Raw genomic sequence first — 24,957 nt, 5'->3', positions numbered from 1 at the left:
AATGTTGTTTTCTGTGTTTCCCAATTCCATTCACTGAATAATTCACCCTTCCCACAGATTTTAAATGCCATTTTTGTAGAAAATGCTTACATATACGGTTCTGTACTTTCTATGTTTCTTTACTGTAGCTTATATAATATATATTCCTGCCCCAGTACAACTGTTTTTAATTACTGTAGCTTAATAAAAGACTTTCATTTTCACGAGTCTCCTCCAATACTTTCCTTCATCATTTTCTTTGTTATATTCATGCATTTTTCTGGATATATTTTTAAATCCTTTACACGAGGTATCTAAGGACTGTGGCACTTTGATTGGATTGCATTAAAATAGTCCATTTTTTAGATGGAATGATCTTAATATAATATTAAAATTCCCACTCAGAAACAGGGTATACCTTACCATATCCAAATCTTCTTTCATGGCCTTCAGCAAAGGTGTTTTCTTTCATATAAATCCTACATATATTTTGCAAATTTTTGTCCCTTTTGTGAATAAAATATTTTTTCATCATGTTTTGTAGCTGATTATTGCCAATATATAAGGGAAATCAATAGCCTGTGTTTACATTTAATATGTTTCACAAATTGTGTCATTATACAGGATCATGCTCATCTTCATTATCATTGTTATTTTTGTATGTGTACTGGCAATAACAGCAAAGCAATAGCCTTTTTCTTTTCCAACATTTTATTTCAAATTTTTCAAGCATATAACAAAGTTAAAAGAATTTTATAATAATGACCTGTACACCTACCACCCAGATTCTACCACTAACACTTTACTATACAGTGAGGCCTTGACTTAAGAGTTTATTTTTTTTAACTAAATCTTTATTGTTCAGATTATTACGTTAGTTACCCTTTTCTTCCCACCATAACTCCCCTCCACCCAGTTCCCACCCCACCCTCCGCCCTCATTCCCCACCCACTGTCCTCATCCATAGGTGCACGATTATTGTCCAATCTCTTCCCTCACCCCACACCCCTTTCCCCCCGCAAGAATGGTCAGTCCATTCCCTTTCTATGTCCCTGATTCTATTACAATCACCAGTTCATTCTGTTTATCAGATTATTTATTCACTTGATTTTTAGATTCACTTGTTCATAGATGTGTATTTGTTGTTCATAATTTGTATCTTTACCTTTTTTTCTTCTTCCTCTTCTTAAAGGATACCTTTCAGCATTTCATATAATACTGGTTTGGTGATGATGAACTCCTTTACCTTTTTCTTATCTGTGAAGCTCTTTATCTGGCCTTCACTTCTGAATGATAGCTTTGCTGGATAAAGTAGTCTTGGTTGTAGGTTCTTGGTATTCATCACTTTGAATATTTCTTGCCATTCCCTTCTGGCCTGCATAGTTTCTGTTGAGAAATCAGCTGACAGTCGTATGGGTACTCCCTTGTAGGTAACTGATTTTCTTTCTCTTGCTGCTTTTAAGATTCTCTCTTTAGCCAAAACCGGTTTGGCTCAGTGGATAGAGCGTCGGCCTGCGGACTGAGGGGTCCCAGGTTCGATTCCAGTTAAGGGCATGTACCTGGGTTGCGGGCACATCCCCAGTGGGAGATGTGCAGGAGGCAGCTGATCGATGTTTCTCTCTCATCGATGTTTCTGACTCTCTATCTCTCTCCCTTCCTCTCTGTAAAAAATCAATAAAATATATTTTTTAAAAAAGATTCTCTCTTTGTCTTTTGCTCTTGGCATTTTAATTATGATGTGTCTTGGTGTGGTCCTCTTTGGATTCCTTTTGTTTGGGGTTCTCTGCGCTTCCTGGACTTGTATGTCTATTTCTTTCACCAGGTAGGGGAAGTTTTCTGTCATTATTTCTCCAAAGAGGTTTTCAATATCTTGCTCTCTTCTTCTGGCACCCCTATAATTCGGATGTTGGTACGCTTGAAGCTGTCCCAGAGGCTCCTTACACTATCTTCGTATTTTCGGATTCTTTTTTCATTTTGCTTTTCCGGTTGGGTGTTTTTTGCTTCTTCGTATTTCAAATCTTTGACCTGATTCTTGCGATCCTCTGGTCTGCTATTGGGAGTCTGTATAATGTTCTTTATTTCAGTCAGTGTATGCTTAATTTCTAGTTGGTCCTTTATCACAACATCGAGGGTCTCATTAGATTTCTTGAGGATCTCACTACATTTATCGGCGGTCTCACCAGTCTTCTTGAAGATCTCACTACATTTATCGGCGGTCTCACCAGTCTTTTCGAGGGCCTTATTAAATTTATCGGCGGCTTCTAGGCAGATCTTTAAAGACCTTGAAAGTGTGGTTTTGAACTCTATATCCAGCAGTTTGCTTTCCTCCGATTCTGTCATTTGTGTCCTGTTTCTTTGTCTTGGCATTTTTTATGCTTCGCTGTGTCGATAGAGTGCCTTTCTGTGCTAAGTGTCCCAATTACCTGAGGTAGACACTCTTGGTGCACCCCCTTGTGGGCTTTGTGCACAGTCTTGTTGTAGTTAAGCCTTGATTGTTGTAGGTAACACTGGGAGAATTTGACCTCCAGGCCAATTGGCTGTGAGAATCAGCTGTGTCTACGGTGGGAGAACTTCTGTGCTGGAGACACCCCTCTGGGGCTAGACTTGCTTCGATGGGGCTTTGGTGCTCACTGAGTCTGCCCCCTGAGTGTGTCTTTTATGGTTCCACGGAGCTGCAAACTGGATGGTCCCACTCTGACCTCTGGGCTTCCTGGCTCCTGGATCTCTAGGGAGGTGTTAATCTAGCCTTTGCCTGAGGCTATCCAACAAAAGTCTCCCTGCAGGGCTTGGGCGGTGCGGGTCCCAGGGGATCAACAGGGCGGGGTAGCAATTATGGCTGCTCTCAGTCTTGCCCTCAGAGGCTCTGCTTCTCAGTGTCCCAGTAATTGCTGCAAGCCCCACGGAGAGAAAGATGCCCTAGGGTTCCGAGCGATGCCAGACAGTCCCACCTCTCCCGTATGAGTCTGGGTCCCCAGAGACTCGCCCAGAACTGGGGCCCAGACCCTGAGACTCCCTCCTGATTGAAAACAACAACCGCGCCCTCAGCCGCCAGCCCGCTCCGCATGCACTCCACACCCTAGTATTTCACTTCAGCACCACACCTCCTCTGAGTCTTGGTATGCTTTTCTCTTTCCTCCTAGTTGTAGAACTTCCACTCAGCCAGCCTTCCTGTGGTTCTGGATGATGTCCGTTCCGTCTTTTAGTTGTATTTTTGAAGTGGTTGTTCGAGGCAGCAAACTCCGGTGTTTACCTATGCCGCCATCTTGGTTTTTCGACTTAAGAGTTTAATTTGTTCCGAGACCGAGCTCGTTAAGGAGCTCGTTAACTCAAATTACTCTGTCAACTCAATGCAAAAAATTGGCCAAGAGACGGCTGGTATCTCAAAAAACTCCTTAGTCGGGACACTCGTAAGTCAAGGCCCCACTGTATGTCTTTTAACTGTCTCCCTACCCGTGGTTTACCCTTCACTAATGTATCCCCCACCTTGTTGAAATACATATATATCTAATCCATGGACGCCTTCGATATGTCCCTCTGGGATAGAAGCCAAATTCTTTGCATAACATACAAGGGCCTTCACAAGCTGACCCCAACTTCAGTATCATCTCCCACAACTCCTCTTTTCTTTGCACATAAAGTGGTCTTTACTGACACAGCTCTTGCTCAGCCTCCATGAAATCCTACTTACGCTGTATCCCCAACTCAAATATCACCTCCATCACCAAGCCTTGCCAGCATCCACTGGCCACATTAGTTGCTCCCATAAAGCTCCTTTAAAGTTTTGCTCATGCATCATAATCTGTTGTAAATACTTCTTATATGTCTGTCTTTTCCACTGGACCACGAGATCATCAAAAGCAAAAGCCTGCTTCGTTCCTCTCTGTGGCAACAGAACTTGGGCACAGATGACAGAGATATGCGGAACCCTCAGCTCCTGGAAGACCACCTTGGAAGCTGAGGAAGCGGAGTACCCACCTGTACAGGCATGCCCATTTCTAGCTTCAGCCCCAAAATAGGGTCAATGAAGACGGTAAGGATGGGCTCTGTCGGGTCCTGGGCAAAGTGTTCCAGCATGGCATCATGCTCCACGGTCCATTTGGCATCTGCCAGTCCTGTCAGCACAGTCCGAGACAGGAAAAAGGGCTTCTACAGAAGGAAAACAGCCAAAAAAGATACAGCTGTTAGGATGAGTCATCTCTCCCATCCACAATCACATGTGAGGACACAGAAAATGAGATAAGTCAGACAGGACCAGAATAGTGAAGAGAAAGCTGGGGATGAGCTGAATGATAGGTTTCACGCTTTTGATAAAATAAGACAATGAGATTCTCTTGCCTCCATAAGTAAAGACAGAATGGATTATAGAGGAAACCCAGGGTTTTTCTTGATTCATTTCAAAGAAGGTTATCCTGCCTTGAGATCTTTTCTTCCCAAGGTATTTCATTTCTGCCTGTGGCTGTAAAAATGCATCATCGAGCAGCTCTCAACCTCAAAGTCAAACTAAATTAAGGGAACATGTAGGACATTAGCCTAAATCAACCAATTAGAAGGAGATGACAAGCTGGAAAAAGGATAAGGGTGCAAGAGCAATTTCTTCATGATGCAACAGCCTCCTCAAAAGACTGAAATAAGTATGAAATATTAGGTAAAAGTCAATTGGCATAGCAGTGAGGAAGAAGTGAGGAAAAAAGACGGGAAAACACCAAAGAAAAAAATTAATTAGATGGAAAGGAAACTGTAATTGATGACTAGAAAAAAATTAATCTGTAGAACTTTACTAAATAAATTAAGGACACAAAGATATAAAGATATTGTTAAGTGAACTTGAGAAGCCACCCTGTCCTTCTCCCATATTCCTGGAATATGAGAAGAAATCTCTTTTATTTAGTTTCCAGGTCAGCCCTAGTTGGTTTGGCCCAGTGAATGGAGCATTGACCTGCAGACTGAAAGGTCCTGGGTTCGATCCCACCAAGGGCACACGCCCAGGTTGCAGGCTTGATCCCCAGTAGGGGCGAGCAGGAGACAGCTGATCAATGATTCTCTCTCATCATTGATGTTTCTATCTCTCTCTCCCTCTTCCTTCTTCTCTGAAGTCAATAAAAATACTTTTTAGCCCTGACCGGTTTGGCTTGGTGGATGGGGCGTCAGCCTGCGAACTGAGGGGTCCTGGGTTCGATTCCAGTCAGGGGCATGTGCCTTGGTCGCGGGCACGTCCCCACTGGGGGACGTGCAGGGGGCAGCTGATGGATGTTTCTCTCTCGTCGGTGTTTCTGACTCTCTATCCCTCTCTCTTCCTCTCTGTGGAAAATCGGTGAAATATATTTTTAAAAAAATACTTTTTAAACATAATAATAATAATGAAGTTCCCAAGTCAAGAAAACTTAGTGACCTAAAATCTTCCCTATATTAATCACTTGTATGTCATAAGTGTCTATAGACACAAGCGGTGGACCTTTTTTAATTAAACTCAAAATATCGTGGCAGTTAACTGGTTAAGACACAGATGAACCAGTGAGAAAAACACTAAGACCCTGATAAATAAATGGACAAAAGGATGTAAACTAGCATGCCATAAAAAAGAAAAATATGAAAAATTGTTCAATTTCAGTTGAAATCAAAGAACTACAAATAAAAATAGCAAAGATATATCATTTATTGCCTATCATTTTTTTTAAATCCTTGCTAAATTGGTAACACTTAGACCTGGAAAGGGTTTGTTGCTAGCGTGAGGACAAAAGGTGCAATGCATTTGGAAAACAGCTTGGCATAATGTATTAAACTAGAGGCTCAGTACACAAATTCGTGTACCAGTGGGGTCCCTCGGCCTGGCCTGCGGGATAGGGCCAAAACTGGCTCTCCAACATTCCCAAGGGGTCCCAGATTGTGAGAGAGCACAGGCCAGGCTGAGGGACCCCACTGGTGCACAATCAGGGCCAGGGAGGCACACAGGAGGTTGGCCAGCCAGAGAGGGACCACGGGAGGGCTCCAGGGCATGTCCAGCCCATCTTGCTCAGTTCCAATTGGCCAAACCCCAGCAGCAAGTTAACCTACCAGTTGGAGCGTCTGCCCCCTGGTGGTCAGTGCATGTCATAGCGACTGGTCAACTGGTCAACTGTCTGCCCCCTGGTGGTCAGTGCACATCATAGCGAGCGATTGAGCAGCCTTAGCATATCATTAGCATATAACACTTTGATTGGTTGAACAGCCAACCAGTCAACTGGACACTTAGCATATTAGGCTTTTATTATATAGGACTAGAGGCCTGATGCACAAAGATTCAAGCAAGATTGCCTTGACTGGTTTGGCTCAGTGGATAGAGCATCGGCCTGCGGACTCAAGGGTCCCAGGTTCGATTCCAATCAAGGGCATGTACCTTGGTTGCGGGCACATCCCCAGTGGGGAGTGTGCAGGGGGCAGGTGATCGATGTTTCTCTCTCATCGATGTTTCTAACTCTCTATCCCTCTCCCTTCCTCTCTGTAAAAAATTAATAAAATATACTTTAAAAAAAAATAAGATTCGTGCAAGAATGGGTCTTCCTTCCCCTGGCTGCCGGCACTGCCTTTACTCTGGCCAGAGCCTCCTTTCCTCCTTCACTCGGCCCAGAGCCGCCTTTCTGCCTTTATTCAGGTTCTGGAGCCGCCTTTCCGCCTTCCCACGTTGCACAGAGGCCCAGAGCAGCTGGGGCGGTGTGGAACGCCTGTGTCGTCACCATGGTGACAACGCAAGCGTACTGCCCTGCCCCAGCCACTAGGCACCTGCGTATGCAAATTAACCAACCATCTTTGTTGGGTTAATTTGCATAGTCACTCCTGATTGGCTGGTGGGCGTTGTGAAGGTACAGTCAATTTGCATCTTTCTCTTTTATTAGTGTAGATTATTAGAAATGTTCTGCCCTGGCTGGTTTTGCTCAGTGAATAGAACAGTGGCCTGCAGACTGCAAAGTCCTGGGCTCGAATCTGGTCAAGGGCACATACCCAGGTTGTGGGCTCCATCCTCAGTAGGGGGCATGCAGGAGGCAGCCAATCAATGATTCTCTCTCATCACTGATTTTTCTATCCTCTCTGAAATCAATAAAAATATATTTTAATAAAGAAATGTTCTTGTCCTAACTGGTTTGGCTCAGTGGATAGAGCATCGGCCTATGGACTAAAAGGTCCCAGGTTCGATTCTGGTCAAGGGCATGTATCTTGGTTGTGGGCACATCCCCAGCAGGAGGTGTGCAGGAGGAAGCTGATTGATGTTTCTCTCTCATCGATGTTTCTAACTATCTCTCTCCCTTCCTCTCTGTAAAAAATCAATAAAATATATTAAAAAAGGAATGTTCTTTACTCTTTGATTCAGTCATTCCATACACAGGAATCTAAAGAAAATATTAAGTATTTCAAAGTGTGCTAGTTTTATTTATAATATTCATCACAGTATTATTATGAGAGCAAAAAAACTAGAAATGGCAAAATGTCCAAGAGTCATGATTTAACTATGGCACATACATGTAATCAAGAACTATACCGCCATTTAAAAAAATAAAAATAATAAAATGGTGCTTACAAAAAAGTATATTATAGCTGGGCTGGTGTGACTCAGTAGTTGAGTGCTGACCTATGAACCAGGAGGTCACAGTTGGATTCCTGGTCAGGGCACATACCAGGGTTTCAGGCCGGCAATCAGGGCTGATCAGAGCCTTCCAGCTGCCAGCCAGGACCTTCCTTCATTCTGCACCACCCCCTGGTGGTCAGCACAAGTCATAGCAAGCAATCGGTATCCCAGTGGAACTCCCATGGGGACAATTTGCATATTAGGCTTTTATATATATGGACTAGAGGCCCTGTGCACAAAAATTTGTGCACTCGGCGGGGAGGAGGGGGACCCTCAGCCCGGCCTGTGCCCTCTCGCAGTCTGGGACCCCTCAGGGGATGACCACCTGCTGGCTTAGGCCCGCTCCCTGGGGGATAGGGCCTAAGATGGCAATCAGACATCCCTCTGGCAGCCCGGCAGCCCTCGCGGGATGTCCACTTGCCAGCAGGGAGCAGGCCTAAACTGCAGTTGGACATCCTTACACTGCTGAGGAGGCAGGAGAGGCTCCTACCACCACCGCTGTACTGGTAGCCATCAGCCTGGCTTGTGGCTGAGCAGAGCTCCTCCCATGTGAGAGTGCCCTGACCACCAGAGGGCAGCTCCTGCATTGAGCGTCTGCCCCCTGATGGTCATTGTGTGTCATAGTGACCAGTCATTCCCAGTCTTTCTGCTGTTAGGGTCAGTTTGCATATCACCCTTTTACTGTATAGGATAGAGGCCTGGTGCACGGGTGGGGGCCAGCTGGTTTGCCCTGAAGGGTGTCCCGGAGCAGGGTGGGGATCCCGCTTGGGTGCCTGGCCAGCCTGGATGAAGGGATGATGGCTGTTTGAAGCTGGTCACACCCCCTTCAGGGTGAGCATCCCCACTGGGGTACTTGGCCAGTCTGGATGAGGGGATGATAGCTGTTTGCAGCTGGTGTGTGTGCCCCCTTGTGTGTGTGTGCCCCCTTCAGGGAGAGCATCCCCACTGGGGTGCTTGGCCAGCCTGGATGAGGGGATGATAGCTGTTTGCAGCTGGTCACACCCCCTTCAGGGTGGGCGTCCCCACTGGGGTGCCTGGCCAGTCTGAGTGAGGGGCTGAAGGCCATTTTCAGGCTGGCGGGTGACTGAAGCTCCCAACCTCTCCTTTTTTTCTTTTTTTTTATTCTGGATTTATTTACCTTCTATGGCTGTCACTGGAGCTGAGAGCCAGCTTTAGCTCTGAGGCTCTGCTCCAGCTCTGAGACCTCGGCTGCTGAAAGCAGGAATCTGGGTTTGTTTGGGTTCTATAATTGTAACACTGTTGCGGTCCTGCTAGCTCCAGCTCTGACGGTTGAAAGCCGGTTTCTGGGTTTTGTTTAGCTTCTACAATTGCAACATTGTTTCTTAGAGTGCAAGCTCAGAGGCCAGCAGCAGCAGGCGGGGAACCTTGGCTTCCTCCATCACTGGAGCAAGCAAGACTCCTGTTTGCTTCAGCTGCCTGGCTGCCGGCCGCCATCTTGGTTGGCAGTTAATTTGCATATCTCGCTGATTAGCCAATGGGAAGGGTAGTGAAGTTATGGTTAATTACCATGTTTCTCTATTATTAGTTAGGATAACATGAAAAATGATAAAATGTTTTGTGAAAAAGCTTAATAAAAAGTATAATAATGGTATATGGTACAGTTAGGACTATTTTATTTTTTGTTGTTAATTCTCATCCAAGGATATTTTTCCCATTGATTTTTTTTAAAATATATTTTATTGATTTTTTACAGAGAGGAAGGGAGAGGAATAGAGAGCCAGAAACATCAATGAGAGAGAAGCATCGATCAGCTGCCTCCTGCACACCCCCCACTGGGTATGTGCCCGCAACCAAGGCACATGACCTTGACCGGAATCGAACCTGGGACCCTTCAGTCCGCAGGCTGACGCTCTATCCACTGAGCCAAACCAGTGAGGGCCCCATTGATTTTTTAATATATATTTTTATTGATTTCAGCGAGGAAGGGAGAGGGAGAGAAAGGGACAGAAACATCAATGATGAGCCCTAACTGGTTTAGCTCAGTGGACAGAGTGTCATCCTGTGGACGAAAGGGTCCTGGGTTCAATTCCAGTCAAGGGCACGTACCTTGGTTGCATACTGTTCTCCGGCCTGGGCCCTGGTCTGGGCCCTGGTCTGGGCCCTGGTCAGGGCTCATGCAGGAGGCAACCAATTAATATGTTTCTCTCACATCAATGTTTCTCTCTTTCCCTTTCTCTTCCATTCTTCCTAAAAATCAATGGAAAAATATCCTCGGGTGAGGATTAACAAAAACAAACAAAAATAAAATCAATGATGAGAGAGAATCATTGATCGGCTGCCTCCTGCACACCTCTCACTGGGGATTGAGCCCGCAACCTGGGCATGTGCCCTGACTGGGAATCAAACTATGACCTCCTGGTTCATTGGTCAATGCTCAACCACTGAGCCACACTGGCTAAGCTCATATTTATTTATTTATTTTAAGAGAGTGAAAAAGATCAGGGAGAGAAAGAGAGAAACATCGATGTGAGAAACACATTGGTCAGTTGCCTCCCACACGTGCCCTGACTGGGGCTGGGGATCCAATCTGCAACGTTTGACCAGGAACTGAACCCTTCAGTGCACAGGCTGACACTCTAACCATTGAGAAACATCAACCAGGGCCAGTAAGGATCGTTTTCTTATTTTTATTTATTTTTTAAAATATATTTGTATTCATTTTAGAGAGGAAGGGAGAGGGAGAGATAGAAACATCAATGATGAGAGAATCATTGATCGGCTACCTCCTGCATGCTCCACACTGGGGATTGAGCCCTCAACATGGGCATGTGTCCTTGACCAGAATCGAACCTAGGCCCTTTCAGATAGTGAGTCAACACTCTACCCATTGAGACAAACCAGCTAGGGCTAGGATCATTTTTTTAAAAAAACTGACAAACCTATACACGGAAAGAAAAGACACGTACCAAAGTGTTAACATTAAATGTGTTTAGGCTGTCATGATATGACTTCTTTTTCCTTTCTTTGTTTTACTTTCTGTACCTTCCAATGTTTTTTTTTAATGAGTAGTTATTACTTTTCTCTCATTTACAAAAAATTTCAAGGTCACCACTCCATTCTTCTAACCCAAGTATCTATAGATAAGCTCTGATACAACTTGAAAATAAAGTAGTATGGGTAACTTAGTGCCAATTTCTAAAAGTGCTTGAAGTGGCCCTAACCGGTTTAGCTTAGCGGATAGAGCGTCGGCCTGTGAACTGGGTCCCAGGTCAAGGGCATGTACCTTGGTTGCGGGCACATCCCCAGTAGGTGGTGTGCGGGAGGCAGCTGATCGATGTTTCTCTCTCATCGATGTTTCTAACTCTCTATCCCTCTCCCTTCCTCTCTGCAAAAAAATCAATAAAATATATATACATATTTTTAAGTGCTTGAAGTGGCTTCTGTAAATTATTTTGCCAAAGGAGAAAACTGAAAGAAAGGGAAAAAAAGAACATCTTAGAAATTAGTATCCAATTAGCCTTGGCCCAGTGGTTCAGTTGGTTGGAGCGTCATCCCATACAGCAGGGCACATACCTAGGTTGCTGGTTCGCCTGGTCACTGCATGTAGGGGAAGCAATCGATTGATCTCTCTCTCTCTCTCTTCCTCTCTTTCTAAAAAATCAATAAAAACATATCCTCGCCCTAACTGGTTTGGCTCAATGGATAGTGTCGGCCTGTGGACTCAAGGGTTCCAGGTTCGATTCCGGTCAAGGGCATATACCTTGGTTGCAGGCACATGCCCAGTAGGGAGTGTGCAGGAGGCAACTGATCGATGTTTCTCTCTCATCGATGTTTCTAACTCTCTACCCCTCTCCCTTCCTCTCTGTAAGAAATCAATAAAATATATTTTTTAAAAAAACATATCCTCAGGTGAGGATTAAAAAAAAAAAGACATTAGTATCCAATTCGGACAATATCTGCCCAGCTTGTTCAGTTTGTTCAGAAGTTCACCCCTACAATTCATAAAGCTTGTCGACCTTTTACCCAAGGTGAGGAGACAAGGAAGGGACAGCTAAGAGGCCTGTTCCTCACTGAAAGCCCTCTTCTTCTGGAGGGGGTGTGGCATGGATAATTTTGCCCTTTACTTAGTGAGCTGGATCTGTAGTGCGTAGGTTACCAGTAGAGGACAGAGAAGGAATTGACAGACTGAAAAGAATTCCTTAGACCCCATGCTACAACTAATCTTTTGATTCGCCATTTGTTGGAGAGGAGTATTTGTCTCAAGAAAAATCTAAACTTACCACATCCACCTCAAGCTCCTCTAATTCTTCTTTCTGTACTTCAGGATTCTCTAACTCTGGCTCTGGGAAGAATAAAGATTCAAAAATGAAAGCATTCCTTAAAAAGTTAAACATAGAATCACCCTACGACCCAGCAATTTCACTTCTAGGTATATACCCAAGAGAATTGGAAGCTGATACTCAAAGAGACATTTGTATGCCGATGTTCATAGCAGCACTATTCACAGTAGCCAAAGGTGGAAACAACCCAAGTGTCCATCAACAGATGAATGGATAAAAAACAAAGTATGGTGAAATATTACTCAACCCTAAAAAAAAAAAAAAAAAAATGAATGAAGCTCTGCTACAATTCTACACCACGGATGAACCTTGAAAACACTAGGCCAACTGAAAGAAGCCAGTCACAAAAGACCACACATTGTATAATTCCATTTATATGAAACGTCCAACACGGGCAAATCCATAGAGACAGAAAGTAATTAGTGGTTACCAGTATCTGAGGGGGACAGGGAAATAGGGAGTGACTACTAAAAGGCTAGGGTCTGATGCAACTTAGAAGTAAAGATGTAGGGGTCATCTGGTTCCAATTTCTCAGGCTTAAAGTGGCTTATTGGGGGTGGGATGAAAATGCTCAGAAATTATATAGTGGTGACGGTTGCACAGCTTTGTGAATATACCAGAAATTGTTGAATACTTTAAAGGAGTGAATTCTATAGTAAGTGAATTATATCTCAGTTTATACCAAGTGGCTATTCTTTTAAAAAGCTGACTGCGGCTGGAGGGGGTCCGGGGAGGCAGGGGCATAAGTACAGTCAGTACTAAGTGGATATTCTAGGCATTCAGCTTCTTCTCCCAATCCTCTTCTCATGTAGGGAAGCTGGATTCCACAGAAATCGGCCGCTTTCCAAACAACCAGGCTGCTGGGTGCTCATTTCTGCCACACTCACTCCGGAACCCCCTCAAACCCAGGAGGGTGTTTCTCTCCTGATCTCTCCTGACCCAGGTGTACCTCCTGATCTGTTGCTTAAACAGGAGCCTGGGGTAAAATTGGTGGGTTTCCCATCTGCCATGGCTGAAAGGAGGATGGAACCAAAAGACTTTGGGAAACACAACACTCCAACTTCCAGAAAGAAAAACTAAGAGGGGAGTGAGACACAGAGGCCAAGGACAGAAATCATGAAAAGGGATGGAGTCGATTCGAGTTTTTTAGTAAATGGGACAGGTGACCAAGAAATCCACTGCCCTTTGAGAAAACTGAGAGCATTCAAGATTTCAGACAGGAAGTAGGCCAAGGGAGGGAGACTGAGACAATCTTAAGAGTAAACTGGTGCCCTAACCAGTTTGGCTCAGTGGATAGAGCGTCGGCCTGTGGACTGAAGGGTCCTGGGTTCGATTCCACTCAAGGGCATGTACCTTGGTTGCGGGCACATCCCCAGTAGGGGGTGTGCAGGAGGCAGCTGATCAATGTTTCTCTTTCATCGATGTTTCTAACTCTCTATCTCTCTCCCTTCCTCTCTGTAAAAAAAACAACAATAAAATATATTTTAAAAAATAAATATACATGTAGAGAATAAATAAATATAAATATGTAAAGAAAGGCATAAGCATGATTTTTTAAAAAAAGAGTGAACTGGTTTTGCCCAGTCAGCATGGCTCAGTGGTTGAGCGTTGGACCTACGAACCAGGAAGTCATGGTTTGATTCCTGGTCAGGGCACATGACTGGGTTTCAGGCTTGATCCCCAGTGTGGGGCATGCAGGAGGCAGCCAATCAATGATTCTCTCTCATCATTAATGTTTCTATATCTCTGTCCATCTCCCTTCCTCTCTGAAATAAAAATATATTTTAAAAAAATTTTTAAAGAGTAAACTGGTTTGTCTTCTATAACACAATTTATATAAAATCTAAATCATGCAATACAATACAAGTATATGATGTTCATGGATACACACAGTAAAAATTTTCAAAAACACCAACTCAGGATAGTGGTGACCTCTGGAAAAAGAGAGAAGGGTTTGGGGTGGGGTGGAAAAGCATAGGAATTTCCTTGTTGCTATCACAATTTATTCTTACATTGGGTGATGGATACGTGAGTGTTCATTATATTATTCTCTATACTTTTTCTGAAATACAGGTCAACAATCCCTTATCCAAAACCCTTGAGGTCAAGCATATTTCATAATTTAGAATCCTATATAATAGAAGGCTAATATGAAAATTGTCCCCCAGGAGTTCAATTGGGAGTTCGACCAGGGGAGGGGCCAGCCAGCCTCAATTGGGGCAGGCTGGCCAAACCCCACCTGTGCACAAATTCGTGCACTGGGCCTCTAGTTGTAATATAATATGATATGTAATACCCCCCCATCCGGCACCTTCCAGCAGGCTCTGGAACAGCACTGCACAATCAAGTTTTTAATATCAGTAGTATTTCTTCAGTAAAACATGTGAAAATTTATACTATGTGGTTTAGACTATAAATATGTCATGTCAGTTTAGGTTATGTTATACCACCAAGTAAGTTTTGGATGCCCAACTTTGGGGGAAAAACTTTTAGTTCTTAGGGCTTTTTAAAATTACAGATTTTTTTCAATTATAGATTAGAACCTGTACTACTTCCCTTTTTAAAAATATGTTTTTATTGATTTCAGAGAGAGGAAGGGAGAAGGAGGGAGGGATGGAAACATCAATGATGAGAAAGGATCATTGATGGATCCGCTGCCTCCTGTACACCCCCCACTGAGGATAGAGCCCACAACCCGGGCATGTACCTTGACCCGGAATCAAACCAGTGACCTCCTGATTCATAAGTCGATGCTCAACCACTGAGCCACATCAGCTGGGTTTGTACTACTTCTTTTCTTAATAAGGAGAACTTAGAATGCAAAGGATGTCAATACACATCTCAAAAGGTTGTTTGCTCACCATCCTTTTCCAAGAAGTGTTTTCAGCCCTGTCTTAGCTTGTACAGGCTGGGTGGCTTATAAACAGCAGAAATTTCTCAGTCTGGAGGCTGGAAGTCTTAGATCAGGGTGCCAGCATGATCGAGTAAAGGCCCTCTTCCCAGTCACAGACTTCTCACTGTGTCTTCACAGAGTGGAAGGAGGCAAGGGATCTCTCTGGAGCCACTTTTATAAGGCACTAATCTCATTCATAACAGTTCCATCCTCGTCATTCAAACACCTCCCAAAGGCCCACCTACCAGCACCATCACATTGGGCACTGGGATTTCAGCACACGAGTTCTAGAGGGACACAGACATTCAGACCCCTCTGTCTCTAAAGACTTCAGGGATTAATGTTCATTTCAGGGCTACCACGGAGACCCAAGTCTTCTCTGAACCCCCATCAGGGTTATGCGTCAGCTGGAAAACTGCACATCAAACACTGAAAAGGCCTACAGCCAAGGTAGTCAGATCCTTGGGTTTGGTGGTCAGTGCTTTCATTTAGAAGCTCTTTCTCTTCCTATCCCAGAGGATTTCTCCAAATTGAACATCACTGCTTTCTCTCCTCCCCCAGCCTACTCCTGGTACCCAGCTTCTAGGAGCCAGTCCCATTTCAAACTGCTTTCAAGAGACCTCAGAAGAAAAAAAAGTTGCACATTTCTAATCTCTGGATCCTAGGGCAAGGCCCTATGGCCCTATGGCCCTTTCTCCCATGCTCACCCTTAATCTATCAACCTTTAATATGAAAAGGAATTCTATTTCTCTTCATCTTGAGAGGCTGCTAGCAATGTAAAGAAGCCCCAGATAGCCTGGCTGGCATGGCTCAGTGGTTGGATGTCGACCTATGAACCAGGAGGTCATGGTTCAATTCCTGGTCAGGACACATGCCCAGGTTATGCGCTCAATCCCCAATGTGGGGCATGCAGGAAGCAGCCGATTAATGATTCTCTCTCATTATTGATGTTTCTCTCTCTCCCCCCCCCCTTCTCTGAAATCAATAAAAATATATTTTAGATAGAGCATCGGCCTGCAGACTGAAAGTTCCCAGGTTCGATTCCAGTTAAGGGCATGTACCTTCGTTGCGGGCACATCCCCAGTGGGGGGCGGCGGGGGGGGGGGGGTGCAGGAGGCAGCTGATCGATGTTTCTCTCTCATTGATGTTTCTTACTCTCTATCCCTCTCCCTTCCTCTCTGTGAAAAATTAATAAAATATATTTTTAAAAAATAAAAATATATTTTTTAAAGGATGCCCCAGGTAAAAGGGGAGGACTCACAGTCATATCTACACTGGCCTGTGCCCAAGGAACAGCCCAGTGACAGCAACAGCTACCAAAATCCTTCCAACCCTGTTGGTCTCAGCTCATTTTACAGGGAAAGAATCCCTCAGATCAAAGCCACAGGAGGCAGCCTCTTTAAACTCTTTTCTCTCTCAGTCTAGAGACCTCAGGCTTCTTTTCCTGTGGCCCTGAACCTGAACCTCCTTAAGTCAGCCAAGGCCCTGCCAACATGAGGGTGGAGATACAAGAGCCTCAAACAGATGGGGAAAGCATCAGTCAGGCTTAGGATTCAAAGGGTGGCAAAGCAGACTGTCTCCATGGTGATGGGCTTAATGGGAGAAAAACATTATTTGTTTTGCCACCCAGGGTGAAAATGGGAAAAAGGAAGAGATTAAACCCTCTCCAGTGGGGTAGGAGCAACCATGAACACTTGAATAAGGAGGAAGAGGCTGAAATAAAGGATTGGCTGGTGAGCTCCTGGTGCACTGGGGGACATTTTTAAGGCAGAAAGAAGCAGCATAGGCTCTGCAGGAGGAAAATACACAAAAAGGGACCCATCGGCAGGCCTGAGATTCTGCTAACCCCCCTGATTCTTACCCAAAAACAACAGAACCTGCCTGCTCCCCAGCCCGAAGACCTTCCTGAATATTAATATTCTCCCTCCAAGCCCCTGGCAGCCTGTACGCACCAGGCTTCTCCTTGAGAGGCTCCGGCTCCGGCTCTGGCTCTGGCTCGGGCTCGGGCTCTGGCTCTGGCTCTGGCTCTAGTAGCTCTGGCTGCTGCTCCAGCTCCGAGCCCTGCCCACTGTCAGGCTGGGTGGCCTCCCCAGGCTCTGGGGCCAGTGGGGCCGCAGCAGCCTGAGCAGCTCGCTTGCGGGCATTCTTCTTGCCACCCGCCTTCCGCTTCTTCTCAGCTTTGCTGGACATCACGGCACCAAAACCTGCAGACACACAGGAAACTGGGAGTCCATAAGCAAATCCCCCACAGTCCCGGCTCCATTAACCACAGGGGCCTTGCAGTCCTCACTCCTTCCCCTGGGATATCCCACTTTCTTCAAAGCATTGGGTTAAAAATCGATGGGATCCCTCAAGGCATTAAGAATATGGAAGTTGCCCTGACCGGTTTGGCTCAGTGGCTAGAGCGTTGGGCCGTGGACTGAAAGGTCCCGGGTTCGATTCCGTTCGAGGGCATGTGCCTTGGCTGCAGGCTCAATCCCCAATAGGGGACGTGCAGAAAGCATCTGATCGATGTTTCTCTCTCATCTATGTTTCTAACTGTCTCTCTCCCTTCCTCTCTGTAACAAGTCAATAAAAATATTAAAAAAAAAAAAAAGAATATGGAAGTTGCCCTGACCTGTCTGGCTCAGTGGATAGAGCATTGGCCTACGGACTGAGGGGTCCCAGGTTCGATTCCAGTCAGGGGCGTGTACCTCAATTGCTGGCATGTCCCCAGTGGGGAGTGTGCGGGAGGTGGCTGATCGATGTTTCTCTCTCATCGATGTTTCTAACTCTCTATCCCTCTCCCTTCCTCTCTGTAAAAAATCAATAAAATATATATATATTTTTTAAAGAATATGGAAGTCAAAGATGGTGGCCCAACAGACACCCCATTGATGAGGGTTTAGGAACTCCCACCCCTGCCCAGAAGTATGAAAACGTAAGATAATCAGGAAAAGGTATACCAGGTGGAGGTGTGCTTACACACACCCTCAACCACCCGATCCCTCAGAGACGCGGCTGAGTGAGAGGAGACCCCGGGAAGGGAAGACGGTCCCCAGGCACGCACGCCCCCCCCCCCCTTCGTCACTGTATCAAGTCAATGAAGCAAACCAATGTGCTTTCCCTATGTACCTCCTTTCCTCCCACGTTACCCCTGGAAAGGGGCGGAGGGGGAAATGGGAAAATACTCCTCCTGCTCAAACTAAAATCTGCAACTTCCTTTAACAAAGAAAAACCACCGTATTTACGTCTCACTAGCTTTTCATTCCCGAGGGGTAGCAACCCTGTTCTGCGTGTGCCGCAAGGGCCTCAGCCTACCTGGCTGAGTGACCGTGCTGACTGGTCATGAAAACCAAGATCACTTGACTCCAAGTGCCCTGAGAACAGACTGGAAGAAGGAAGGACGAGTCACCCACCACGGACTTTCCAACTGTGTATGGGGGGAGGACAGGAGGGGAGGAGAAGGCCAGGGTGGCTGGAAGCAGGGGCACCCCGGGCAGGCGCTCAGGACCCCCAGGGCACTGTCCTCCTCGCTGGGCATTCCCTCCCGGCTCAGCCTCTCCGACAGCACCCGTGACTTCCCTTCCTCACCCCCACGGGCTGTCACCCGCACTGAGCTCCGCTTATGAGTTTCAAACCCGAAGGATTTGAAACGTGGCTCCAAGGAGAAACGTTCTATTGGACCAACACGTCAATGAAACCAGCTCCAGCAGCCCGGCTTCCTCCGGGGTCTCCAGGGAGGCGTCGGGCCGTGCTTCCCTGCCTCCCGCCAGAGCCTCCCCTCCGGAGCATTTGGCTGCCAAGGCTGCGGGCGCCCTCCCATGGGTTCACCCCACGTCCCACAGGACAGGCCCCGGAGGAGCTGTTGTACTAATTAAATACTGTGGGGGACCGGCCCTCTCCTCAAACGGACCACCAGTGCGCAAACGTCCTCTCTCAGGAGCTTCTTCATACAACTATCCCAACTGTCGCCGCTTCTCCAGCTCAGCGCCAACTGCCCCTTCTCCTCCCCTCCCCCCACAACTGCCGCTTCCTCCCTCCCCGCAACTGTCCTTCCGACCCCCTCACCACGGCCCCTCTCCCCTCAGCTCCCAAATCACCCCAGCATTCTTTTCCTCCTCCCCCCTGCCCCGGACACACACCTCACGGCGCCGACCCTCTCCTCCCTCGGCCGACGGAAGGGCCACTTCAGCTAAGAAGTTGCCCGGCTTGGCCCTCTCAGACCCGCGCGTGCACGCGTCGCCATGGAAACCCGGGGCCGGGCGGGGCGAGCGGCAGCGGTGCCGGACCGCAGAGCGGGCGTCCTCGGCGCAGGCGCAGTGAAGACCTGTCGGCTGCCCCGCTCGGCTGGAGGCGTCCCTGCTGGGACTCGGGGCCAGCGGGCTGGGGGCAAGGGGAGCCCCTGAGTCTGGCAGGCTGGAGGGTGCGTGGGGTTTGGGCTGAGGACAGAGCTCAGAGGACTGTGAAACAGTGAGCTGCCCTCCTGCAGGACACTAAACAGGGAGAACCCAAGCGCCCGCCCCCGCTCGGGTCTTAAGGGAACGAATGAGTCCAGCAGATGGCGCCCGGGGTCCCGCCTGCGAGGCTCATCAGCGCTTACAAGGCGCTCCAGGATTTCCAGGCAGCCGTGGCTGCAGCTGGGTGCGGGGGAAAAACCGGGGCTGGAGCACCCCTGCCCTCCAGCTCGTTCCCCCTTCTTAATTCGGACTGGGGTCTAGGATCGCCCGGCATCGCGGGGCGGGGAAAGGGAGGGAAGAATGGAACTGGAATTTTTGGAATCTGAGGATTGGCTTTGGAAAGCATCGCGCACTTTGGGGAGAAACGGGAGGCGGGGACTCCTGGGGAAGGTGACCACGCCGGGGAGGCGCTAAGATCTCCATAAGAACAAAGGTTGCGTCCTGGGGAAGCGAGAGGAGGGGGGTGTGAGAGGAGGGGCAGCTCTCCACCGCTGCTAGGGGGCGCTGCGGGCCGCCGGGGCCGCAGGGAAAGGCGCCTAGAAGACTGTTGTACCTGAGGCCAGAAGACGCTTCAGGGAGACCTGGGAGATAAGGGAGGAAGCCATCCAGGGGGATGGGAAGGCACCCCACCTGCTTCCATCAATAGTGCCTAATTAAGACAAAGCCAGCAGCAAGCCCACTGATTGCATTTCCATGAGGAGCTAAATTGGTGACATTTTCTTTGCTGGATGAGGAAAGGGGAGCTGAGGTGGGTGTTCCTGGGGGTGTCCACACCTGACAGGTCTCGTTATGCCAGGCTGGCACTGAGAGAAGTGGCAGTCTCTGGTACTCCTGAAGAGCCAGTGCATTAGCCCACACTCAGACTCAACTCTGACCTCACCATTCCACCCACCCTGTCTTTATTTCCAGAATTGACAGGCCCTGCCCTTGGCACGCACCACCACTACCATTTTATTTAGGCTCTGATTTGCGGCCTCCTGCCCAGCCCAAACTCCTGTTACTGAGAGCAAGGACTGAAAGAGAGAGGGGTCCTGCCACACCCCAAAACCAGCTGCACAGCAAGCCAGGCTAAGTGGGAGTTTCTCTAATCAGATAGGCAGGGGGTGGCAGAGAGAGGTAGCATAATTGGTCAGATCCCCCAGGGAGAAGTTCCAAAGAAGTGAAGACGAGAGGGAAGGCCTAGGGTAGGGCCTCTTATAGGCAGGGCTCAGGGCTCCCTCAGGGTAACGAACGTTGTGTAGACCCCATTTCTTTTCTGACTCCAACCTTGGCTGTGCCTAGGGATCTCAGCCCCCTACATTATGCTAAATAGGTAATCAAACATTTCACTTTGCTAATTACTGCTCAATCCGATTAAACGCTGCTGAAGCTCATCAACAGAGGTGGAGGTAGGGGGAAGGGATGGAGTGGGGCCAACCACAGCTGTGATGGGGTCTCCCCAGGGGCTCTAGGGGACAGCTGAGAAACAGACTTGGTAGCAAAACTTGTATCAGTAGGACTCTTAGTCTTACTGCATCCTCCCAGCCTCAGCCTGGTCCCTCCTCCCAGAACCTTCATTACTCTCAGAACCCAGGCATCCGGCCATTCCCACAGCTCCCCACACACACCCCTGTCCCAGCTTTAATAAGTTCTGTTCTCTCACTGTCAATATTTGATTTCTCAGAGCCATCTCCACGGAGAGAGGGGAGTTCTTCCCTTGCTTCCCCCCTACCTTGGCCCTCTTTTGCCCACCCCAGTCTCTTTGTGCCCCCAACCTTCTCTGAACTAGCTGACAATGAAATGATATTAAAGTCTTAAAGCAACTCCAAAAGAATGGTTGTTATGGTGAGGGGAGTGGGCAGGACGCCTGGGTCCCTGAGGGGAGCAAGGGCTAAGGAGGGGGAGAGTGGGCCCTAGGCTAAGGTCTGGAGGCCCCAGTCCCCAATGGGGAGCAACAGATTTGAGGTGAGCTGGGGGCCAGACCTCTGGATCTTGATGGGAAGCAGGGAGTGAGGGCTGGGGGTTAGGAGAGGTGGGAAGAGAGGACATTTGGGGGTGGAGATCACAGCCTGCTGTCCAGAGCATCTGTCAGGGATGGAGAGGCTAGCTGGGGGGGAAGGGGGGAGGTGTATAGACACGGCCTCTGTGCCAACAGCCTCCCTGCTGACTGTGCCCTGGGCTGGTCCGTGAGAACCAGAGTAGATTCCTCTTCATCCCTGACTCATCCCTCTTCCCCTTTATCCCCTCCCAGCAGACCCCCACAGGTGATTTGTAGCTGATGCCCTCATGATGGTAGGAGCCAGGAGAGAGTCATTCCATGACATGAAGAGCTGAGAGCTTCCAGGAGAGGAGAGAATAGAGGCCCAGGGATGGGAAGCCAAGCACCACCCCCCAACTCCCCCGACCCATCCCCATCTCACTCCCCTGGGGACCCTGGCCCAGCCCCAGTCCCCTTGGGGTGGTGGGAATGCAAGGACATTTGGCTGGGGCTGATTGATGAGGGAGGAGGCAGCCACTGGGCACTGAGGCTGCTGTTTGCTGAGCACACAGATTCCTCCCCACTCACCAGCTGCCGCCCCCTGAGGCTGCTCAATCTCCCCACCACCAGCAGCCACTGGGGTTGAAGGGAGCTGATGCCTAAGTTTCTGATGGCAGTTGGGGGAAGCAAGCAGAAGACCCAGTACCCCAAATGCTTCAATTCCCTGGGGGACTCAGGGGTACCTGGGACATGGTCCCCATGGAACTCCCTTCAGGATTTCACTTTCCCTGCTACTTTCCAAACTTCTGCTGCCTAATTTTCACTCCCATTTGTACGGCATCCTTTTTCCTACCCCCAACTTAGCTGTCTGAGTCCATCCTAGCCAGCCTCCAGCCTTCAAACCGCCCGGCAACATTTCTCCCAGCCTGTCTACAGATCGGGAAACTCTCCCTGGGGAATGGGGTGCCCATGCTTGTGATTTCCTGTGGAGCCCCATAGGAAGCTCCATTTTTTCATTCTCACTGAAATTCTAGTTTATGATGTCAACCATTCCCCACCAGAAATTCCCACTGCAACCCTTTGCTCTATTCTCCTTAAAAACCCCAACATAGCCTGGCCGGCATGGCTCAGTGGTTGAGCATTGACCTATGAACCAGGAGGTCACGGTTTGATTCTGGTCAGGGTACAAGCCCAGGTTGTGGGCTTGATCCCCAGTGAGGGGCGTGCAGGAGGCAGCCAATCAATGATTCTCTCTCATCACTGATGTTTTCTATCTCTCCCTCTCCCTTCCTCTCTGAAATCAATAAAAAAAAAATATATTTTTTTATAAACACAAAACCCCAACATAAACCACATTCACAAACACACATACTGCAACCTTCTGTACCACCAGCCATACCACAGCTTCCAAGAAGCTCAGAGCACCATCCTTGCCCTCCCAGAGCTTAAAATTTAGTTGAAGAAAATGCAACTCACATACACAGAAGAAACAAAAGGGGGGGGGGGATAGAAGACTGAGTTAGAGCAACTTCTTAAATGTGGGTTCTAGACCCTAAAGGACCTACAGGCGGAGGCTGGAGAGGGATAAGACCCATCTGGAATACGTGTGAAGTTGTGATGTCATCCTCCCTATTTCCAAACGCATCTAGAGTTTACCTCTGTGCTTTGCACTTGCTGTTCCCTCTGTTGGGTATGACATTCCTCATACTGCATGCCTGACTCCACGTTATACGAGGTCCTCATGAAATGTCAGCTCTTCAGCCTAGCCCATATGGCTCAGTGGTTGATCGTTGACCAGGAACCAAGAGGTCATTAGTTCGATTCCCAGGCAGAGTACAAGCTGCCAGCCAGTTCGATTCCCTGTTGCGGGCTCAATCCCCAGTAGGGGTGCATGCTGGAGGCAGCCAACTGAGGATGTTTCTCTCTCCTCAATGTTTCTATCTCTCTATCCCTCTCCCTTCCTCTCTCTGTAAAAATCAATAAAAACATTTTTCTAAATGTCACCTCTTCAGCGAAACCTTCCTGACCTCCTGATCTAAAACATCTTGTTACCCTCCATCCTCTTCATCCTGTTTTGTTTACATCATTTATCACTACCAGAAATTTTATTACGTTGTTCCCCGCCAAAATCCGGACTTCATGAAAGCAGGGATTTATGTACCATATATACTCCCAGTATCCAAAACAGGACTTGGAACAAAGTAGACACTTAATACGACGTTGAGTGAATGAACGAACGAACGAATGAATGTCTCCCTGCCTTTCTATTCGTTTTGTTGTAATCGCTACCCTAGGAGAGTGTTTGTGTACTTGTACCCAGAAAGCAAACAGGATGGCATAGGAGGAAAATCACCAGCACTTTCAAGTAGCTCCAAAGGCACACAAGTCACTACACGTGTGGAGGCTAAAGGTCTCGTGTTCATGTTGGGGGGCAGGGGGGAGTCTACAGATACCAGTGCTCCAAGGGGGCGGGTCCCCGGGTGCTCTGTAGAATTTGCTGTTTCTCTCTCCAGCTGTGCATCTGTCCCCAGGTGTCTTCCTATCTCTCAGCATGTTATGATGTCTCTGCCGTTTTGGTGAGGTGCTTGTTTGTCTCAGAGGAGGTTTATTCTGCTTCCCTTCCCTTTTGTCTCTCCACCTGTGTCTCTAGATGTATGTGTAGGGGGAGTCTCCCTCAGCTCCCTTGCCCCCTCTCACACACAACCCTGCCCCAGTCTTGGACCCCTCCCTTTCTCACTGGGCCCTGTTGCTGGGCTCTGGGTTGCCATAGTGACGGTTGCCAAGTCCCTGAGGCTGATAGCCAGCGATGGGGCTGTCGGCTCCATCCACGAGGGAGGCTGAGGGGGGCTTCCCGTTGTGTGAAAAAGGGGATGTTGCCATGACAACAAACCCCCACTAAGGGGCAAGGGACCAGCCCTTCCACACCCCTTCAAGCCTCCCCACCTTAGGCAGCTCCAGTGTGGGCTTGGAAGGCAGGGAGTACATTCCCGACCGCCCAGCACCTGGCTTCCCAGTTTTCAACTTCCCTAACAGTGCCTGCACCTCTCAGGATCCAGGCATCTTGCTCAGACAGGGGAAGGGGCAGGGGTCCCACTGGACAGAGGAGGGGCAAGAGGACCCCTTGACCTCCAGGCAGATGGGAGACAGCGGGAGAGGACCTAGAGTCAGAGGAGGGGTAGGGAGGGCAGAGGTTGTGACCCCTGCCAACCAGCTCCAACGAAGTTCCTGACGGCTGCTTTTGTGATTGGAGAATGGGGCTGAGTCTAGGGGGCTGGGCACCTGGGCTTTTTAGGGGAGAAGAGCCTAGGTTGTGGGTACACAGGGAGCCAGGAGACAGACAGCTTGAGTCTTCTGGGCAGCCACACCCCTTCTCCTCAAAGTAAAACGCCCCACGTCAGAGGTGCCTTGGGCAGGGATGATGGAGAACAGACTAATGTGAACATTGTTTTCCCACTTTGTTTCTGTGATTTGCCTTGTCCCGGGCTTTGGTTTAGCAATAGACACCCAGGCTTTCCCCATGTGGGAACTCACAGTCACATACATCCCCATTAGATGCATGGGCAACTCCTTCGCCTGCCTGGGTTCCTCTCCCCCCCACACACACCACCCCCCACAATCCCCACACCCCCGCTTCCCTTCCCTTGGTGGCTGCCTTCCTCAGCCTTCTCACCCCGCCCATTCTCCCCTTCCCAGACACTGCCTACCTCATCCCACCAACCCAACCCTCTCCCTACCCTTCCCCTTGGTTTCATGAGCTTGAAAGCCATTCTAACCACTAGTTCTCTGTTCCA

General features: G+C 48.2%; 1 protein-coding gene across 1 annotated transcript in view; it reads right to left on the bottom strand.

The window, feature by feature from the left end:
* DNAH2 (dynein axonemal heavy chain 2) overlaps positions 1 to 18,998 on the bottom strand; it is a 108,614-nt gene extending 89,616 nt beyond the window's left edge. Inside the window, exons 1-4 of the mRNA XM_036341481.1 lie at positions 18,895 to 18,998; positions 16,723 to 16,974; positions 11,818 to 11,879; positions 3,955 to 4,125 (exon numbers count right to left, since the gene is read on the bottom strand). Of these exons, the coding sequence (XP_036197374.1) occupies positions 3,955 to 4,125; positions 11,818 to 11,879; positions 16,723 to 16,960 (471 nt within the window). The 5' untranslated portion in view covers positions 16,961 to 16,974; positions 18,895 to 18,998. The remainder of the gene's footprint in view (positions 1 to 3,954; positions 4,126 to 11,817; positions 11,880 to 16,722; positions 16,975 to 18,894) is intronic.
* Positions 18,999 to 24,957: the final 5,959 nt, after the last annotated feature.

Source organism: Myotis myotis, unplaced genomic scaffold (genome assembly GCF_014108235.1).
Source record: "Myotis myotis isolate mMyoMyo1 unplaced genomic scaffold, mMyoMyo1.p scaffold_m19_p_17, whole genome shotgun sequence".
Taxonomy (NCBI): domain Eukaryota; kingdom Metazoa; phylum Chordata; class Mammalia; order Chiroptera; family Vespertilionidae; genus Myotis; species Myotis myotis.
The sequence above is the reverse complement of the archived record's forward strand: the minus strand, read 5'-3'. Positions and strand labels throughout refer to the sequence as shown.